General features: G+C 38.4%; 1 protein-coding gene across 1 annotated transcript in view; it reads left to right on the top strand.

Moving 5' to 3' along the window:
* ENTPD1 (ectonucleoside triphosphate diphosphohydrolase 1) overlaps positions 1-15,251 on the top strand; it is a 106,473-nt gene extending 91,222 nt beyond the window's left edge. The window contains exons 8-10 of the mRNA XM_090277925.1: positions 5,755-5,871; positions 8,242-8,379; positions 10,563-15,251. Of these exons, the coding sequence (XP_090134051.1) occupies positions 5,755-5,871; positions 8,242-8,379; positions 10,563-10,769 (462 nt within the window). The 3' untranslated portion in view covers positions 10,770-15,251. The remainder of the gene's footprint in view (positions 1-5,754; positions 5,872-8,241; positions 8,380-10,562) is intronic.
* Positions 15,252-16,536: the final 1,285 nt, after the last annotated feature.

Below are 16,536 nucleotides of genomic sequence, written 5' to 3'. Positions count from 1 at the left end.
CAGGTAATTGATAATCACAAAAAGAAGAAAAAACTTTGAGAGAGGATAGACTGCTGTACTTTAACTCAATTAAATTGAACAGGAATGGATTGCATTTCTATGTATGTCAAAATTGTATAAATTTTGGCTGATGTGAATGTGTTTGTCTTTATAGGTTGACATGTCTGTCTTCCCCATATGTCCTGAGGCCCTGGAAGGCAGAGATGGTGTACTTATTTACTTTTTCATTTTGGAGCCTAACAGAGTGCCTGGAATGTTGTGTATTCACAGGAAAAGAACTTTAGTATTTGGAATACTCTCAGAAGAGGCCCAGCATGCACAGAAGTTTGTCAGTGGGAAAGAATAAAATGTGTTCAGAGACCTGAACCCATTTCATCTAGATGAAAATATAGAACATTCCCAGCACTGTAAAAAGCTCCCTTGTCCACTCTCCCAGTTGATTACCGTGCCCTCCAATGACAGTCACTACTCAGACATCTATCACCATAGATTAGTGTTGCCAACTCTTGCAATCAGTGTGTATTCTTTTTTTCTGACTCCTTTCACTTGATATTATCTGAGATTTATCTGTGTTGTTGCATGTAACAGTAATTCATTCTTTCATTGCAATGTAGTATGCCTTTGCATGAATACACTAAAATTTATCTAGCCCTTCTATAGTTAATAGACATTTGAATTGTTTCCACTTTGGGGCTATTATAAACTGCCATATGAACATTTTTCCTGTTTTTTAGTGTATATTTCCACTCATAAAATATATTTGCCTTCTGATCAAATATTTCACCCCAAGAAAATTATCCCAAGGGAAAAGTACAAAGATGCACTGTAGCATCCTTATAACAGTAAAATATTAGAAAGCCTAAATACTCATGAATATGATATTAGTTAAGTAAATTATGATATATCCACATATAATACTCTTTTATAGTCATTTAAGTGGGTAAGGTAAATCATAAGAACTTGCCCATGATGTATTATTATCAAGTGAAATAAAGCAGATTATAAAACATTATGTCTTATATGATCACATTTATGTAAAATATATACATATATTTTAATATTTTATATATATACTGCAGATATTAAACAGTAAATTATTAAGTGTATTTTTTCTAAGGGATGGTTAGATTAAGGAGAGACTTTTCACTATTAATTTTTAATAATTTAATTCTATATAATAAAAATGTGTTATTTTGATGGAAACGAAATGAAGAGGGCAACTTTCATATTTTGAGAAATGAATAAGATCAGGATTCTGAGATGCTAAAGGGAGACTTCTGAATGTTAGGAGAAAATTTTCAAGAGCCCATGGCATGCAGAACTTTGGGGGTAGGGGGTGGCATGGACGAGGAGGCCCTGCTGACTCGATTGCTATGTATGGCACTAAAAGCTCAACCTTTTGCTAAATTCACCTATAGAAATTTTCTGTTTGTTCATGTTTTAAAAATAATTTTTACTTATTTAAAAAGCAAATATAACACCTTAGCAAAAGCAAGAGAATTTCTTAATTCTTCAATCAGGTGGAACCCTTCCTTGTACAGTGTTTGTGGGAATACAAAATGGTATAGCTACTGTGGAAAACAGTATGGAAGTTCCTCAAAATTTTAAAAAGAACTACCATATGCTACAGCAGTGTCACTTTGGGTTTTCATACAAAAGAATTGAAATTAGGATCTGGAAGAGATATTAGCACTCTAATGTTATTACAGCACAAGATGTGGAAACAACCTAAAAGTTTATTGATGGATAGGAATGGATAAAGAAGATATGGTATATACCTAGAGTAGAATATTATTCAGCCTTAAAAAGAAAATGCTATGATATGTGACAAAAAATGAATCTTGAAGAAATTATGCCAGATATAAAAGGACTCCATTTATATTAGGTTATCTAAAATAATCAAACCCATAGAATCAGAGAGTAGAATGGTGGCTGCCAGGTACTAGGGAGAGGAGGAAATGGGAAATTGCCTATTAACAGACATAAATCTTCCTTTATACATGATGATAAAGTTTTAGAGAGCTGCTGTATAACATCGTCCCAATAGTTAACAATACTGTATCACACACCTAAAAATTTCTTAAAGGTTCTTATGCTATAAAAATTTTCAGACAAAAATATCTTCCTCTCCCTCCTGTTCCACAATCAGTTCACTCTTTAACACATGTAGTTTTAATGAATAAAAGGGAACTTTTCAAGATATTAGCTGTGCATATCATAGCTATCCAGTCTCAGAATTAATCCAGTCTCTCAGTCAACAGAGATTCACTGCCTCTTTAAATTTTTTTTTCAATTACAGTTTACATTCAATATTATTTTGTATCAGTTTCAGGTGTACAGCATATGGTTAGGCAATCATATACTTTACAAAGTGTTTCCCCCGGTATTTCCAGTACCCACCTGGTACCATACATAGTTATTACACTATTATTGGATATTATCCCTATGCTGTACTTTACATCCATGTGACTATTTTGTAACTACCAATTTGTACTTCTTTTTTTAATCCTCACAGGAGGATAGGTTTATTGATTTTTAGAGAGAGAGGGAGAGAGAGAAATGTCCATGTGCAAGAAACATCAACTGGTCACTTCCTGTGTGCGCCCTGACTGGGGATTGAACCTACAACCTAGGTATGTGCCCTGACAGGAAATAGAACCCGCACCTTTTGGTGTTTGTGAGGATGCTCTAACTAACTGAGCCACCTGGCCAGGGCCCCATTTGTACTTCTTAATCCCTTCACATTTTTTTTCACCCTGACCCCCAGACCCTCTAACCTTTGGGAACCATCAGCCTGTTCTCTATATCTATGAGTCTGCTTCAATTTTGTTTGTTCATTTATTTTTTCTTTGTATTCCACATATAAGAGAAATCATATGGTATTTGTCTTTCTCAGACTGACTTATTTCACTGAGCATAATATCCTCTAGGTCCATCCATGCTGTCGCAAATGGTAAGAGTTCATTCTTTTTTATTGTTGAGCAATATTCCATTATATATATGTACCACCACTTTTTTCCCCACTTGTTTATTGATGGGCATTGGATTGCTTCCATGCCTCGGCTATTGTAAATAGTGCTGCTTATGTTCTTTCCAATTAGTATTTTGGGTTTCTTTGGATAAGTATCCAGAAGTGAAATCACTGGGTCATATGGCAGTTCCATTTTTAATTTTCTGAGGAAACTCCATACTGCTTTCCAATCTGCATTCCCACCAACAATGGATGAGGGTTCCTTTTTCTCCACATCCTCATCAAAACTTGTTTGATTTTTTGATGATAGCCATTCTAACAGATATCTCATTGTGATTTTAATTTATATTTCCCTAATGATTAGTGACATTGAGCATCTTTTCATATGTCTATTAGCTATCTGTATGTCCTGTTAGGAGATGTGTCTATTCAGGTCCTTTGGCTATTTTTTAATTGATTTATTTATATTTTGTATATTAACCCCTTATCAGATGTGTCATTGGCAAATACCTTCTTCCATTCAGTGCGTTATCTTTTCATTTTGTTGATGGTTTCCTTTTCTGCACAAAAGTTTTTAGTTTGATGTAGTCCCATTTGTTTATTTTTTCTCTTGTTTCCTTTGCCTGAGATTTATAAAAAATATATTGTTGAAAGAAATGTCTGAGATTTTATTGCCTATGTTTTATTCTAGGATTTTTATGGAGGTCTATGTCTTTTATACATTTTGAGTTTATTCTTGTGTATGATGTAAGAAGGTGGTACGGTTTCATTTTTCTGCATGTATCTATCCACTTTTCCCAACACCAAGTATTGAATAGGCTGTCTTTACCCCATTGTATGTTCTTGCTTCCTTTGTCAAATATTAATTGACCACTTGGGCATGGGTTTATTTCTGGGCTCTCTGTTCTGTTCCATTGATCTATGTATCTGTTTTTATGCCGGTACCATGCTGTTTTGATTAATTACTCTAGCCCTGTAGTATAGTTTGATATATCAGGTAGCATGATACCTCTAACTTTGTTGTTCTTTCTCAAGATTGCTGTGGCTATTCAGGGTCTTTTGTAGTTCCGTATACATTTTTGGGTTATTTGTTGTACTGTGAAAAACACCACTGGTATTTTGATAGGAATTCTGTTGAATCTATATGTAGCTTTGTATGTGTTTCTTATATTCTAGGCAGTGCTCTAGGAACTAAAGGGACAGCGGTTTTCTGCCACTTAAACGTTTATAGAACTCTTCCATGTGCCAAGTGTCATGTTAGTGCAGCTGATTCAGCTGAGAATAAGACAGGTGTGGTCTTGCCATCATGGAGCTAGTATTCTAGAGGCAGGCAGGTAAGAGACTAGAAATAAAAATGAACAAAAGCAAATCGGACTGTGGTAATTTCTGGGAAGAAAGAGATGGAGTCCTCTGAAAAGGAATAACAAAGGGTACTAGTCCAGATGACTAGAGAATCTGAGGAGGAGGAGATGTGGAAGTCAAGGGAATTCCAACAGAGAGAATAGCAAGTATGCAACCCCAGAGAAGGAAAACTTGGCAGAGATTGAAGGCCAGGGTGGCCAGGGTGTGGTAGGCAAGGTGGAAAAGGGGTATGAGATGGTATTGGCAAGGTGGGAAGGGTTAGAACATACCTGGCCTTGAGAAACCTGGTAGTGTCTGGACTTTAGGTATAATTAGGAGTCACTGAAGGTTATAAGCAGAGGAGTGATATCAAATTTGCCCTCCTGTATCTTTGCCCATAAAAATTACATAGGAATGCACTTGGCTTGTGTGAAAATCTTATTTCCTTTCAACAGTCACTTCTAGTTTAGTAATTTCAACAGAAGGCAAAATATAATCCCTAAATACTTCTAACACAACAAAACCTCTTTATTCCCCTCCAATAATCACAGTAGACTCTGAGACTCAGTCCAGTGTCTGGCATACAGAGCTCAGGGTGTTTGTTAAGTAAGCAAATGGTGTGCTCTTACGACCTCCAAAACAATTTCCCCTAAAAACTGGCATCCTTTAGGGCAAGAAAGAGAAAAAGCATTCGAGTTGGGGTTTCAGTTGCCTCATCTAGCAAGTTCTGTTCAATTAGTTTTTCTTCTCTAAATACATACCATATTCAAGGGGTACAAAAGGAAGTTATAGGGTGGTATAAAGGATGATAAAAATTAGATGTATTTTTAGAATGGAGGTAAAATACATATTTTACTATATATTTAATACCAGTCTCTAAGTGATAAAATTTATGTTATGTTAATCAGATGTCTTTGTTTTACTCATTTGTACTTCTAATTTTTTCTGTAGTTCTCATTTATGTTATAATAATGCTTTTAAAACTTTTCAGTTGTGCCTAGCTCGTGATAGATCTGCAATAAATATTTGTTAAATAGATTGACTATTTAAAGAAAGCAGTACAAAAACACCTCATAACTGCCACTCAGAGATAGCTCTTAATACCCCTGTACAGAACTTTCCAGTTTTTATTAAAAAACTTGTATAAAATAGTTTTTTGAAGATGGGATTTTTGTAACCACTTCCTCTCTCTTTTGTCTTTTACCCATCTTTCTTTCTCCCTAACTCTCCCATTAAAATTATTAAGAAAATAAGTTACCAGCTGGCTCAGAAATGCATGTCAGCAGCACAGTGACCCCTCTTGCTAGGGTCTGAAATATCAAAAATCTATGAATGCATTCAACAGAGATTTCCAGGCACCTTCACTAGGGGTATGGCGTTCTGGAGATTGAGTCAATGTCCCTGTGTTGGACACTGCAAAACTCTGCATTTTTCCCTTGCAGGCATTTTCAGCTTATTACTATGTGATGAAGTTTTTAAAACTTGTCTCAGAGGAACCCCTCTCTCAGGAAAAGATGATTGACACAATAAAAAATTTCTGCTCTCGACCTTGGAAAGAGGTGAGTGACCAGAAACAGCAGCTGTTACCATTCCTCTGTGCCCTTAACGCGGAGGATGTGAATTTGCCCTTCCCGTTGTGCTAATTTGACCAAGATACAGTAAATATGTTAGGGAAGCCCAAACGGGGCACTCAGAAATGAGTTCATCGGCATTTCTTGATAACTTGGCATTCAATGACTTAAACAAAAAAGGTCTCATTTTTCTCACCTAATGCTGAGTCTAGCAGTAGGCAGCTGCCGGCATGGGATTAGCGGCAGCTGGACTCTAAGAGCCCAGCCATTACTACTTCTGTTTTGTTGTTATGCCTGTTTGTTTTTTCATGGACACAAGATCTAGCTTCAGGGATCACAGCCATGTTCAAGGTCAGAAGACGGGTAAAACCAGGTACATCTATTCCTCTTTAGAGGAAAACAGAAATGACCCCAGAAGCTCCTTAGTACTTTCCCATATCTCATCGGACAGGACTGGCTGGAAGAGAAGCGTGCACAGGATTTTAAGACGGGCTTAGAGCGTTAGATCCATCATGAACTACTTCCTGGATCTGGGCATGTTGTCACCCACTCCCCTCCCAAACTCCCAAATCAGAGATTTATTAGCCAGAAAGACGGGCAATTCACAGAATCTTCCACAAACACCATTGCATTAAGACCCTTTCTCCACTGCCTGAGTCCAAGATTCCTCCTACTTAACTCACAAATTTGAAGCACAATGTTTTTCTTGTGTGAGGCACTGAGTCACTCAAGATTCGGCTCTATCTGATGAAAGTTTCCAGGAAAAAGAGAGCTATGGGGTCTACTTTCATTTAAAAAGACAGCCATCTAGGCCACCAGATTCTAGGGGTAGCGCAAAGCAGCAGCTGTTTTAAGTTGACACTGTTGTAAAAGTAAATGATGCTTTCATTCTGAAAAAATGCAATTAATTAAAAATGGATGCTGTTCTCATCGGCACTAACAAAGGGGGAAGGGAGGTTGTGCAAGAGCCTCGAGGTTTGGAATTCTTCCTATTTTGAGTTAAACCAGGAAGGAAGGGTATTCAGGGCTCTTTTTTTTTTGCTTTGTAATTTTTTTATTTATTGATTTTTAGAGAAAAGGGAGGAAGAGAGAGAGAGAGAAACTTCAGTGTGTCGTCTCACTCATTTATGCATTCACTGGTCGCTTCTTGTATGTGCCCTGACCAAGGATAGAACCCACAACCTTGGTGTATCAGGAACAACACTTCAACCAACTGAGCTACCCCACCAGGGCTCAGGGCTTTTCAAAAATGCTGCTCAAATATGGCCCAACACTTTACAGTTTACAAAACACTTAGGGGAGGCATTTTGCAGTTGGTGGTGATCTGTGGAGGAAGATGAACATCTTGGAGTCAAGGAAATTTGACATCAGGCCTATGTATGGCTGCCGAGGAGATAGATTGAAGTTGCACTTTGAAAAAAATTACTTCTTTTTCAGGGTGAAAGCTCCGTCAGCTTTTCTCTCCTTTCCCTCATCTATTTTCTATTTCATCAGATTACATTAATTTGGGAATCTTACAGTACACAGACCTGAAGGTCTGCTCAGGTAAGAAACACGAGGAGTTGCTCAGGGGCTGATGCCCTGGATATAAGCTCAGCAAGGTCTGCATTTGGGGGAAATTCTGAAATATTTAATTGGGAAAGGATGTGGGGATATGGGATGGGTGGGGAATGGTGTTGCAGGTGAGACCCTGACCCTTATCCAGAGCCTAGAATGTTGAGATGGCCTAAGTTCCCTGAATTCTTCAACATTCCCATCCCCTTCCTCCTTCTGGGAAACTGTACATTGGCTAGGCAGTCTAACATGCTGAAGATTACTTACGATACTAGCCAACAATGTAGAAGCCAAAGGCATCTACCTGGGTGAGGACTACCAAGTTCCTAGGGCATGCTGATGCTGCTAGTCTAGGGATTAAATTAAGTGGCTCTTTATGACACTCTTTCCTTAAGATGCTTTTAGAGGCTCTGAACCAGACTCTGGTCAAGAGCATACAGAAAACTCTGATTACACAAAGATTAATGGATTTCTTTCATGCAAGATTTTTCACACCTTTAACATGCTGATCTGTGAAACTTGTTTCACAAGGAACGGTTTTCTGATCTACTAGACAACAGAAATGACTTTTTCCATGGAGCACTTATTACCATCTCGTAGAACCTGAGAGGAAAAGTTCCCTAAACAGACTAAACTATAAACCCCTGCACCCACTAAAGGAGCACTGCACTATTCCCAAAGCCTGCTAGAGGCCAACTTTCAGGTCTATGAGCTGGGGCTTCCCCTTCTCTTGATCAACTGAAAAAGAAATTTTGGAGAGGTGCCTGTTGTACAAGTATGATATTTCCCTCAATTCATTTCCAGCTGAAGATCAGTTTTGGTGATGTGAAGGAGAAGTACCTGAGTGAATACTGCTTTTCCGGAACTTATATTCTCTCTCTTCTTCAGAAGGGCTATCATTTTACATCTGATTCCTGGAAGACTATTCATTTCATGGGCCAGGTACTTAACTGGGTTGGGGGGAGGTTGGGTGGTTGTGACTGAAGCAGCTTTGGGCTTGAAAGAGATGGGAAAGTTTTGTTCTGATGTCCTATTCCACCACTTCACCTCTAACCCACTCTGGCATTTTGTGCCAAACCCTCCTGTTTGTGACCATCCAGTTGTGGATATGCTATCTAAGGAGAGCTACCTGCACTCTCAGACTCTCCTTTCTGCTTACATAACAGTGACAAATTCCTTATAAAACAAAAAAGTGAGATGTTACAGTACTTTAACAGTATTTTGGTAGCCACAGTGATTCTGTGTGCTGACCTCAACATCCATCCTGAAGGCTCCTGCCATGAATCAGGAAAGGATGAACACGATTTCTCATAAGGGGTGAAGGCTTTGCTGGTTGTAGCTTCAAGGCTGACTAATTTGAAAATATCAAGAAGGGGATGAGTGGCAGTGAATGGGAGTCTTTGCTTAGAAGCCAGGCTTAGCCTGAGCGTTAAAGAAGCAACCTCACTGCTGTGCTTTACCATAGCGCCACCTGCAGGTATCCAGGCATAGAGAAACCTTTACATCTGCTGCGTGGCTCATGGGCAGGCACCTCAGTCTTGAAAAATATCAAGAGCAGTATTTCTCTACATTTTATGCCCATGCCCAATAATGGCAAAAAACAAAAAATTCACCCCTTTATTAAATATTGTGATTTCAAGCAAAAAAAAACCAAACATTAAAGCAGACGACTTGTAGCAGCCTTGAGGATAATTCAAACACAAATCTTTCCTTGTTTTACTATCCCAGTCTTCCTTCCATCCCATCAGTTTATTTTGTCAGTTTGAAGGACATGTCTGTGTCAGATTTACAAGTGACTTATGGTATTTGGACTCCAATGAATAATCCAGCATTTCTAAACCCTGGTGATAACTCTAGTTCTGGAGACTTCCTTGACGCACACGGTCAGATAAGGTTCCTGTACCCAAAAAAGGGAAATGGGATTTTTTAAAAAATATATTTTATTTATTTATTTTGAAAGAGGGGGTAAGGGAGGGAGAGAGGGAGAGAAACAATGTGTGATTGCCTCTTGCATGCCCGCAAATGGGGACCTGTCCTGCATCCTAGTCATGTGCCCTGACTGGAAATCAAACCAGCGACCTTTTGGTTCACAGGCCAGCACTCAGCCCACTGAGCCACACCAGCCAAGGTGGGAAATGGGCTTTCCATTTCTAGGCTTTATAAATAATGGATAAATTGAGTAAAAATGAACATATTAGGCAGTTCCTGCCAGTGATGATGTTGTTGAAATCCCTTAAGAGACATGGGATGATGCTTACAAAGTATTAAGTGAATAATTCTACATACGATTTAATTCCTTTTTTTTTTTTTTTTGGTAAGAGATAAACTTCACAGAGAGGGCTGGAAAGATATGTCACAAAATGATAATAGCAGCAGCTTCTGAGTGGTGAAGTACAGGTGGTTTTTATTTTCTTTTTTTAGGATTATCTGTACTTTCTAACTTTTCTACCATGACCATGTATAACTCATGTAATAAAAACATTTCCAAAATTATTTGTTACTCATAGACTATATATTCCAATAAGTTGTGAGGCAACTGGAAAATATTCCTAGGAACAAGGTAGGGTCAGAGCATATTTTATCGTTTAATAAGAATCCTTTCTCATGTGTACGCAGTCATCCAACTGCCATAAAGATTGATTTGCTGGGATTATTCTCCAATTTTCACTAGTTGAATCATAAAGAAGTCCTGATTTTATATGGATGAGATTCCCAGCACTGACACAAATATAAAAGGCCAGGGACAATCATTGCCCCTAATCCTTTGCCTGCTCTCTGTCACCTCCCACCTCCATTCCCCATCCGTAACCCCTGACGTTTCACAAACACGACAAAAGAAGAATGCAAATCTCTGAAGGCCTATTTAAATTCTGCAGGAGAATCAGGCAGTCTGTCACCAAGATCCTCTCTGAATTTTGGGAATATAGTAGTGAGGCTCCAAACTCTCCTTCCTAATCACTTGCTCCTGCTCCATTTTCCCCACAACGAAATTCCCAGTTTAGAATGCATAAGTACTCCCTGTAGAGAACTGAATGTGGTGCTCTCCATCTTCTCGCTGCTTAGTGTTATGAATGGGGTTGCATGAAAGCTCACCAGAAACAACGGATTTTCCTCACTGTTTGCAGATCCAGAACACCGATGTGGGATGGACTTTGGGCTACATGCTGAACCTGACCAACATGATCCCAGCTGAGCAGCCGTTGTCCCCACCTCTCCCCCATTCCACCTATATCTTCCTCATGGTCATCTTCTCTCTGATCCTGGTTGCAGTGGTTGTCATAGGCTTGATTATCTTTCACAAGCCTTCATTTTTCTGGAAAGACATGGTATAGCAGGAGCAGCCGAAATCTGCTGGCTGGAGTGAGAAACGAACTTGTCCAGGGAGTGCTTTCCTCCACAGCGGTGTACCAGGTCAGCCTTCCTTGCTCACCAAGGCCAGTCTTGATCAGTATGAAACTTCCTTGGCTTTGCTGAAGCCTTTGCTTGGAAGGTATTCACTACCTTCTACCTCAAGGACTTCCTGACGGACATCGTCTCTTTTGTGAATCTTTCCCAACTCCAGCCCCCCCTTTCTTTTTTGTATTCTGTGCTCATGTAGGTCTTAAAAACCTGCTACCTTTCATGATCTTTGCTTTATAAAAGAACAATATTGGCTTTGTCCAGAAGAACAGAGTCCTGATTCCTGTGCTGAGAAGTTGTGCTGCTAAAAGAAGAATGCCAGCTGTATTCTTACAGACCCGTTTCCCATTTATTAAGAAAGCTATACTGTGTCTGGAAAGGGCCAATCCCAGCCTGCACTTTGCATGGGAGATTTTCTAGACTAGGCAAATATGTCCTAGGACCAAAGAGTCTTGCAAGGGAATTTATGTGCTTGTGCCAGTTAATACTATACTTAATCCAATCCAAAACAGGGGTGTGGATGAGTCACACATTCCTGGGTGATGTCAAAATGCTACAGAGTTGAACACCCAGACCAGCAATTTTTAAAAAGCTGATGTACATACAAGCATACAGATATCAGGGTATATAATACATGGTGAGTGTATATGTGCCAGCAAGAAAAATAGTTACAATGCAGGGCTGGGAAGTGCATCCTCCACTGCATTTATGGAGGTTTTGTTTTTACTGTAGTCAAATCTATATAAAATTCACTATTTTAACAGCACAGTTCAGTGGCACTGCACTCACAGAGTTGTGCAACCCATCGCCACTATCTAATTCCAGAATATTTTCGTCACCAAGAAATTGGCTAGGGACCATTCCTGGGTGGGCTCAAACCACTAACCTCTCTCTTAATAGGCAAATATACTAACTGCACCACAAAGATAATCCTGAATTTTAAAGCCATACCGCATCTTGCTGTCCCAGGGTTTACTTTAGGAAGAGTTGCATTAGTATCGTGTGCCATGCCTTATTGCTGTCATAGTATTTACACACCAAAATGTGCCAGGAATCAGATCTTACAGTGTTGATGCATGGGTTCTATTTACTTATTCTGTGGAATATTTTGTGAGAGAAGAGGCGGCTATGGACCTTGTCACAGAAATATGAAGAGACCCTGTACCTCCTGCCTTTAAGGATCGCTGCACGAGGTACCTTTTGAGCAGGATGGAGTGGCAATGTGGTACTCTGACCTTGCCCCAGGCTCTCCGCCTCTGGATCTGGGGAGTGACTATTGAGTTAATGTGGAGCAGGGTGGAAGGGAGAAGGAAAACCTCTCCCACAAACTAGAAGCCAAATATCCCTACATTTCTTAAATAACCAAGTCATTTTTTACAATATCCAGGTGACTATAAGTGTAATAAAGCTGTGGACAGGGACATTTTCTTTTCTGATACCTACAGTCAAATTTGTTGTACCTTGATCAGGAATGAGAAGCCAAATTAGGACATGTTTAACCTCTTTCCAATAGTAGTTAGCTATATTGTTACAGCTAGTATTTACTGCACATCTGTTGTGTGCTATGCTCTGTGACCAAGAGCATTACCTTCATTTTCTCATTTAATCCTCACAATAATTTGAAGGGAGGTACTATCGTTCCACTTCCTAAGAACAACAAGTGGAAGGTCAAGCTACTTGCTCAAAAGGCTGAGCTGAAGCCTGACATGCATGTAACCATCATTTTCTCTCCCAAATATACTACTGGACAGTCTTCTTAGAACTTCAGAGCAGGCACTTAAGTATGCATGAATACAGGGCTCATGGGCATGTGTAAAGGGAAGCAGACAGATGACCTGTTTCCTGATGGACTTGGAATTTAATATTGCTTTAAGTTCACAAGGGCTGTCATGGCAACACTGATACTCCACTCATGTATTTTGCATGCTAACATGTGTGCTGTATGCTTATCAATGATTCCCATACTCCTTTGGCTTCTTAATTATACTGCTTGCTCACTGCACAGCAGTTCAGAATCAAATAAATAGCAATTGATGATAATGATGAAAATAAAACGTTATATAAATAGAGCCAATAGCAGCAGCTCCTTTCTTCCTTACGTCTGAATATACAAAGCACTGTCAGGCACATTATCTATTCTGGTCCTAAAAAACCCCACAAGGGTATTAAGTATTATTTCCATTTTACAAACAAGGGTCACACAAACTAGTACATGGCAGAACTGATACTGAAACTCAAGTCTCTGCCCAAAGTTTATTGCTTTTGCTTTTCTAAACACTGACCCCTGCAAGTTGAATGAGAATTCACAAGTTTTCTTTTGTAAACACTGAAATCTTTTCCTATTCTATTTCTGTCTTACTGCCTGGATGGCTCCCCCATCCAACCCCCCAACACAAAAATCTTAAATGCATTTGGGAGCCAAACTCCACTTACAAATCTCGAATCATGGAGATGATCAGCAGGCACAACCTAATCTTGTAAGGAAAGAGGATTTTGAGGCAGATCTAGGAATCTTCTTTTGGCCATTCTGGATGGGGAAGGCCAAATAAAACAGATTACTATCAAATAATTTTAATATTGGATTGCCCACTGGTTATAAATGATTACCATTCCTTCTTGGACTTTCACCCAAACTTGGTTCTAGTGACCCCATTCCTTTAGAAGGTGGGAAACTTTTTATTTTTATGAAACCATAGAGGTAAAAATCAGAAGTGGTTATTTCTATAGATAAAAAAAAAATTGAAATTAATTAGAGTGTGCGTGTGTGTGAGAGACAGAGAAATATAAAAGTTTTGACTTAATAAGAAATATAAAATGTGATATAAATCAAAGCTTTTAAAAAGTATACTTCATTTTAATGTTATATCAATCTCTGTTAAGAAAAATATGTTACAATCAAACTCAGTAACTATGGAGAGTTTAATAAAGTGATTATATCCAAAATATTAACATTTTAACATGTAGTTTACATAAATATTATTAATTAGATGTTTATTTTTCATATTAAGCTTTTGAAATCTGTTGTGTATATATTATACTTACCGCAGACCTTAATCAGGACTAACTACATTTCAAGTGCTCAGTGTCATATGTGACCAGTGGCTCCTACACTGGACAGCACAGGTCTGAAAAGCACATTCACAGCTAAAAGGACACAGGCAATAGTCTTTTGTCTTTCTCCTGAGACAGAGGACTTTTTAAAAAGCAGCTATAGATTCTATATAATCTTCTTGCTATTATTCGTTATATATGATGTTTTTCATTATTCTTAAACAAGCTTTTATGATTCCAGCTCTGTATTTCACTTTATTCCTCAGGTTTTGTTGCCTTTTTTTTGTGAAGGCAGAGATGACTATTATTCAGACCAACATGCCCAAGCTTTGGAAAATGCAATCTGGATTCAAAGATAATACATGTAATTTTGATGTTTATATTTTAGAGTCAAAATGTATATTTGAATTATTAAAGATAAGTCTCTTAATAGCTCACAGAGTTTACCATAAAATTGTAAAATCACTATTAAAATGTTTTTTTTTATTGTCAGTGTAAGAGATGAGCTGAATTTCATCTGAATTGGTTTGGGCCCTCTCTGATTCAGGTTCTAATCATTGCTATCTTGTTAGAACATGACAGTTGCTCCTAGTCAGCTGTGCTTATTAACGATATGTTTCAGTTTGTTAGTTTCACTTTTAAAATTAATGATAACAACCTCAAAGTTTCAGGGGCTTATCATACTAAACATTGATTTTCTTTTTCATGGGTCTGCAATTCAGCTGGGTAGCTCTGCTTCAGGTGGTAAGTTCAGGCCTGCTGCACATGTCTCATGTTATCCTTGTGTGCTGGCTTCCTGAGCCATGTTCTCATGCTCAATGGCAGGGGTACAAGAGAATGAGAGGAAACACAGAATACCGCTTAGGACAATCGCCAGGAGGGCCCGTCACTTCCATCCACATCCTATTGACTCAAATAAGTCATACGACCAAGACGAACATCAGCAACTTGGAAAAACACTGGGAAAAATGGCAAAGTCATGTGGCAAAGAATATAGATGATTAATTCTAACAAAGAGAAGGAGTGAAGCATTGGGCCTGAGTTCTAATCTACCACAGTGTCTCATTAACTAAGATGTAAAGCATGTTTTCTATAAATTATAATTCTTTATCTTTCCATGGAATATTCTTTTAAAAACATGTCATTACTTCCAAGATGTCATCAATCTGCAACTTCTTTCCACAGCCTTAAATCAGGGTGCTCTGGAAGCTCCCAAATCAGCCTCCTTTTCTAAAATGATAGATTTTCTAAAAGACCATGCATCTATTTATTGTCCTTATTTTATATGTTAAGGAACGTGTATAGTTAACTGCCCAAGTTTTTGTTTGTACATGAGTCTAATAAACTGAACATAACTGGTTTTATCACAGGTATAATGGATTTTTTAATAATGAGGAAAGAAGTGTCTTCACAGCCTTCTCTTTAGAAAAGTGACATTTAAGACTGTACATATGATAAAATCATTGCTATACCTTTTATATTTCTCTATTTTAAATAAACTTCTAAATTTAAATTGATGATACAGTCATGGCATCATGAGCACCTTAGCTGACTTTTTGTTTTTATGTCCCTCTGGTGTGTACATTGAATAGCAGCAAAGCTCACCAGCAAACTAATGATTAGTCAATGACAAGTGAGACCCAGTCCCCTAAGAAACAATATAACTCCTTATAATGTGAGGGGAAAGAAAGGCTTCAGAGTTAGGCAGGGTTAGAGTGTATTTAGGATGACCTACACTGAACTCTACTTTTGCTCTTAAACCTGTTCCTCTTCCTGCATTTTATCATGATTAATACCATCACTGCCTCAAGTAACAAAGATCAGAATCAACTTCAGCAATAGGACCTGCCCATTTTGCCTTTGCAACATTTTTCATTTTGATTCCCCTTTCCAATCTTATTGTTACCACCCCAGTAAAGACCTGATACCAAGAATAATGGTCTTGTCACCAGTCTATTTGTGCCAGATTAATCTCTATAAAAAGCAGGCCTAATCACATTGCTCCCCAGCTAAAACTGTTGGTGGCTTACCACTGCCTACAAAATAAGGTTAAACTCTCCAACAAATATTTGAGTCTTTTGATCCACGCCTGATTCTTCACCTGACACTGTTCAGGTTATTTGCTCAACTTGGAATAGTTCTGTCCCCAATTCTACTTTCGAAGCTCAGTTTAAATGCTCCTTCAGTGAAGTCTTCTCCCAATCTCCAAGTCTGAATAAACTGCTTTTTCCCTTTGCTACCACAGTCCTTTATCTGGATCTCCAGTAGGACATGCAGACCATTCTATTCAGTGTCTGGGTTATATTCCTTTGGGGCAAGATATGTGACCTATTTCATTCTGAAAAGTTGGGCTCAGGTATTTTAGGAGAAACCAGGTAACAGTCCTAGTTAATCTCCCTGTCCATTGCCAGGGGAGTCGGTCCATACCACTATTTCTGCTTTAGTATCCTTATTTATATTATCTCTTGATATGTCCATCCTCTTCCTCCAGCTTTTAAGGACCAGCTCAACTCCTTATTCCTCAATGAAGCCTTCTTTGGTTACCCACATTGAATTTTCCTTCTTGGACCATACATTTAGTTTCTGTATAGCCAACCACTCAGCTCTTGATTATACATATTAAAGTAGAATTTTAAGTATTAGAATGCG

This window comes from Furipterus horrens, unplaced genomic scaffold (genome assembly GCF_987537825.1).
Source record: "Furipterus horrens unplaced genomic scaffold, mFurHor1.1.pri manual_scaffold_5, whole genome shotgun sequence".
Lineage (NCBI taxonomy): Eukaryota > Metazoa > Chordata > Mammalia > Chiroptera > Furipteridae > Furipterus > Furipterus horrens.
The sequence above is the reverse complement of the archived record's forward strand: the minus strand, read 5'-3'. Positions and strand labels throughout refer to the sequence as shown.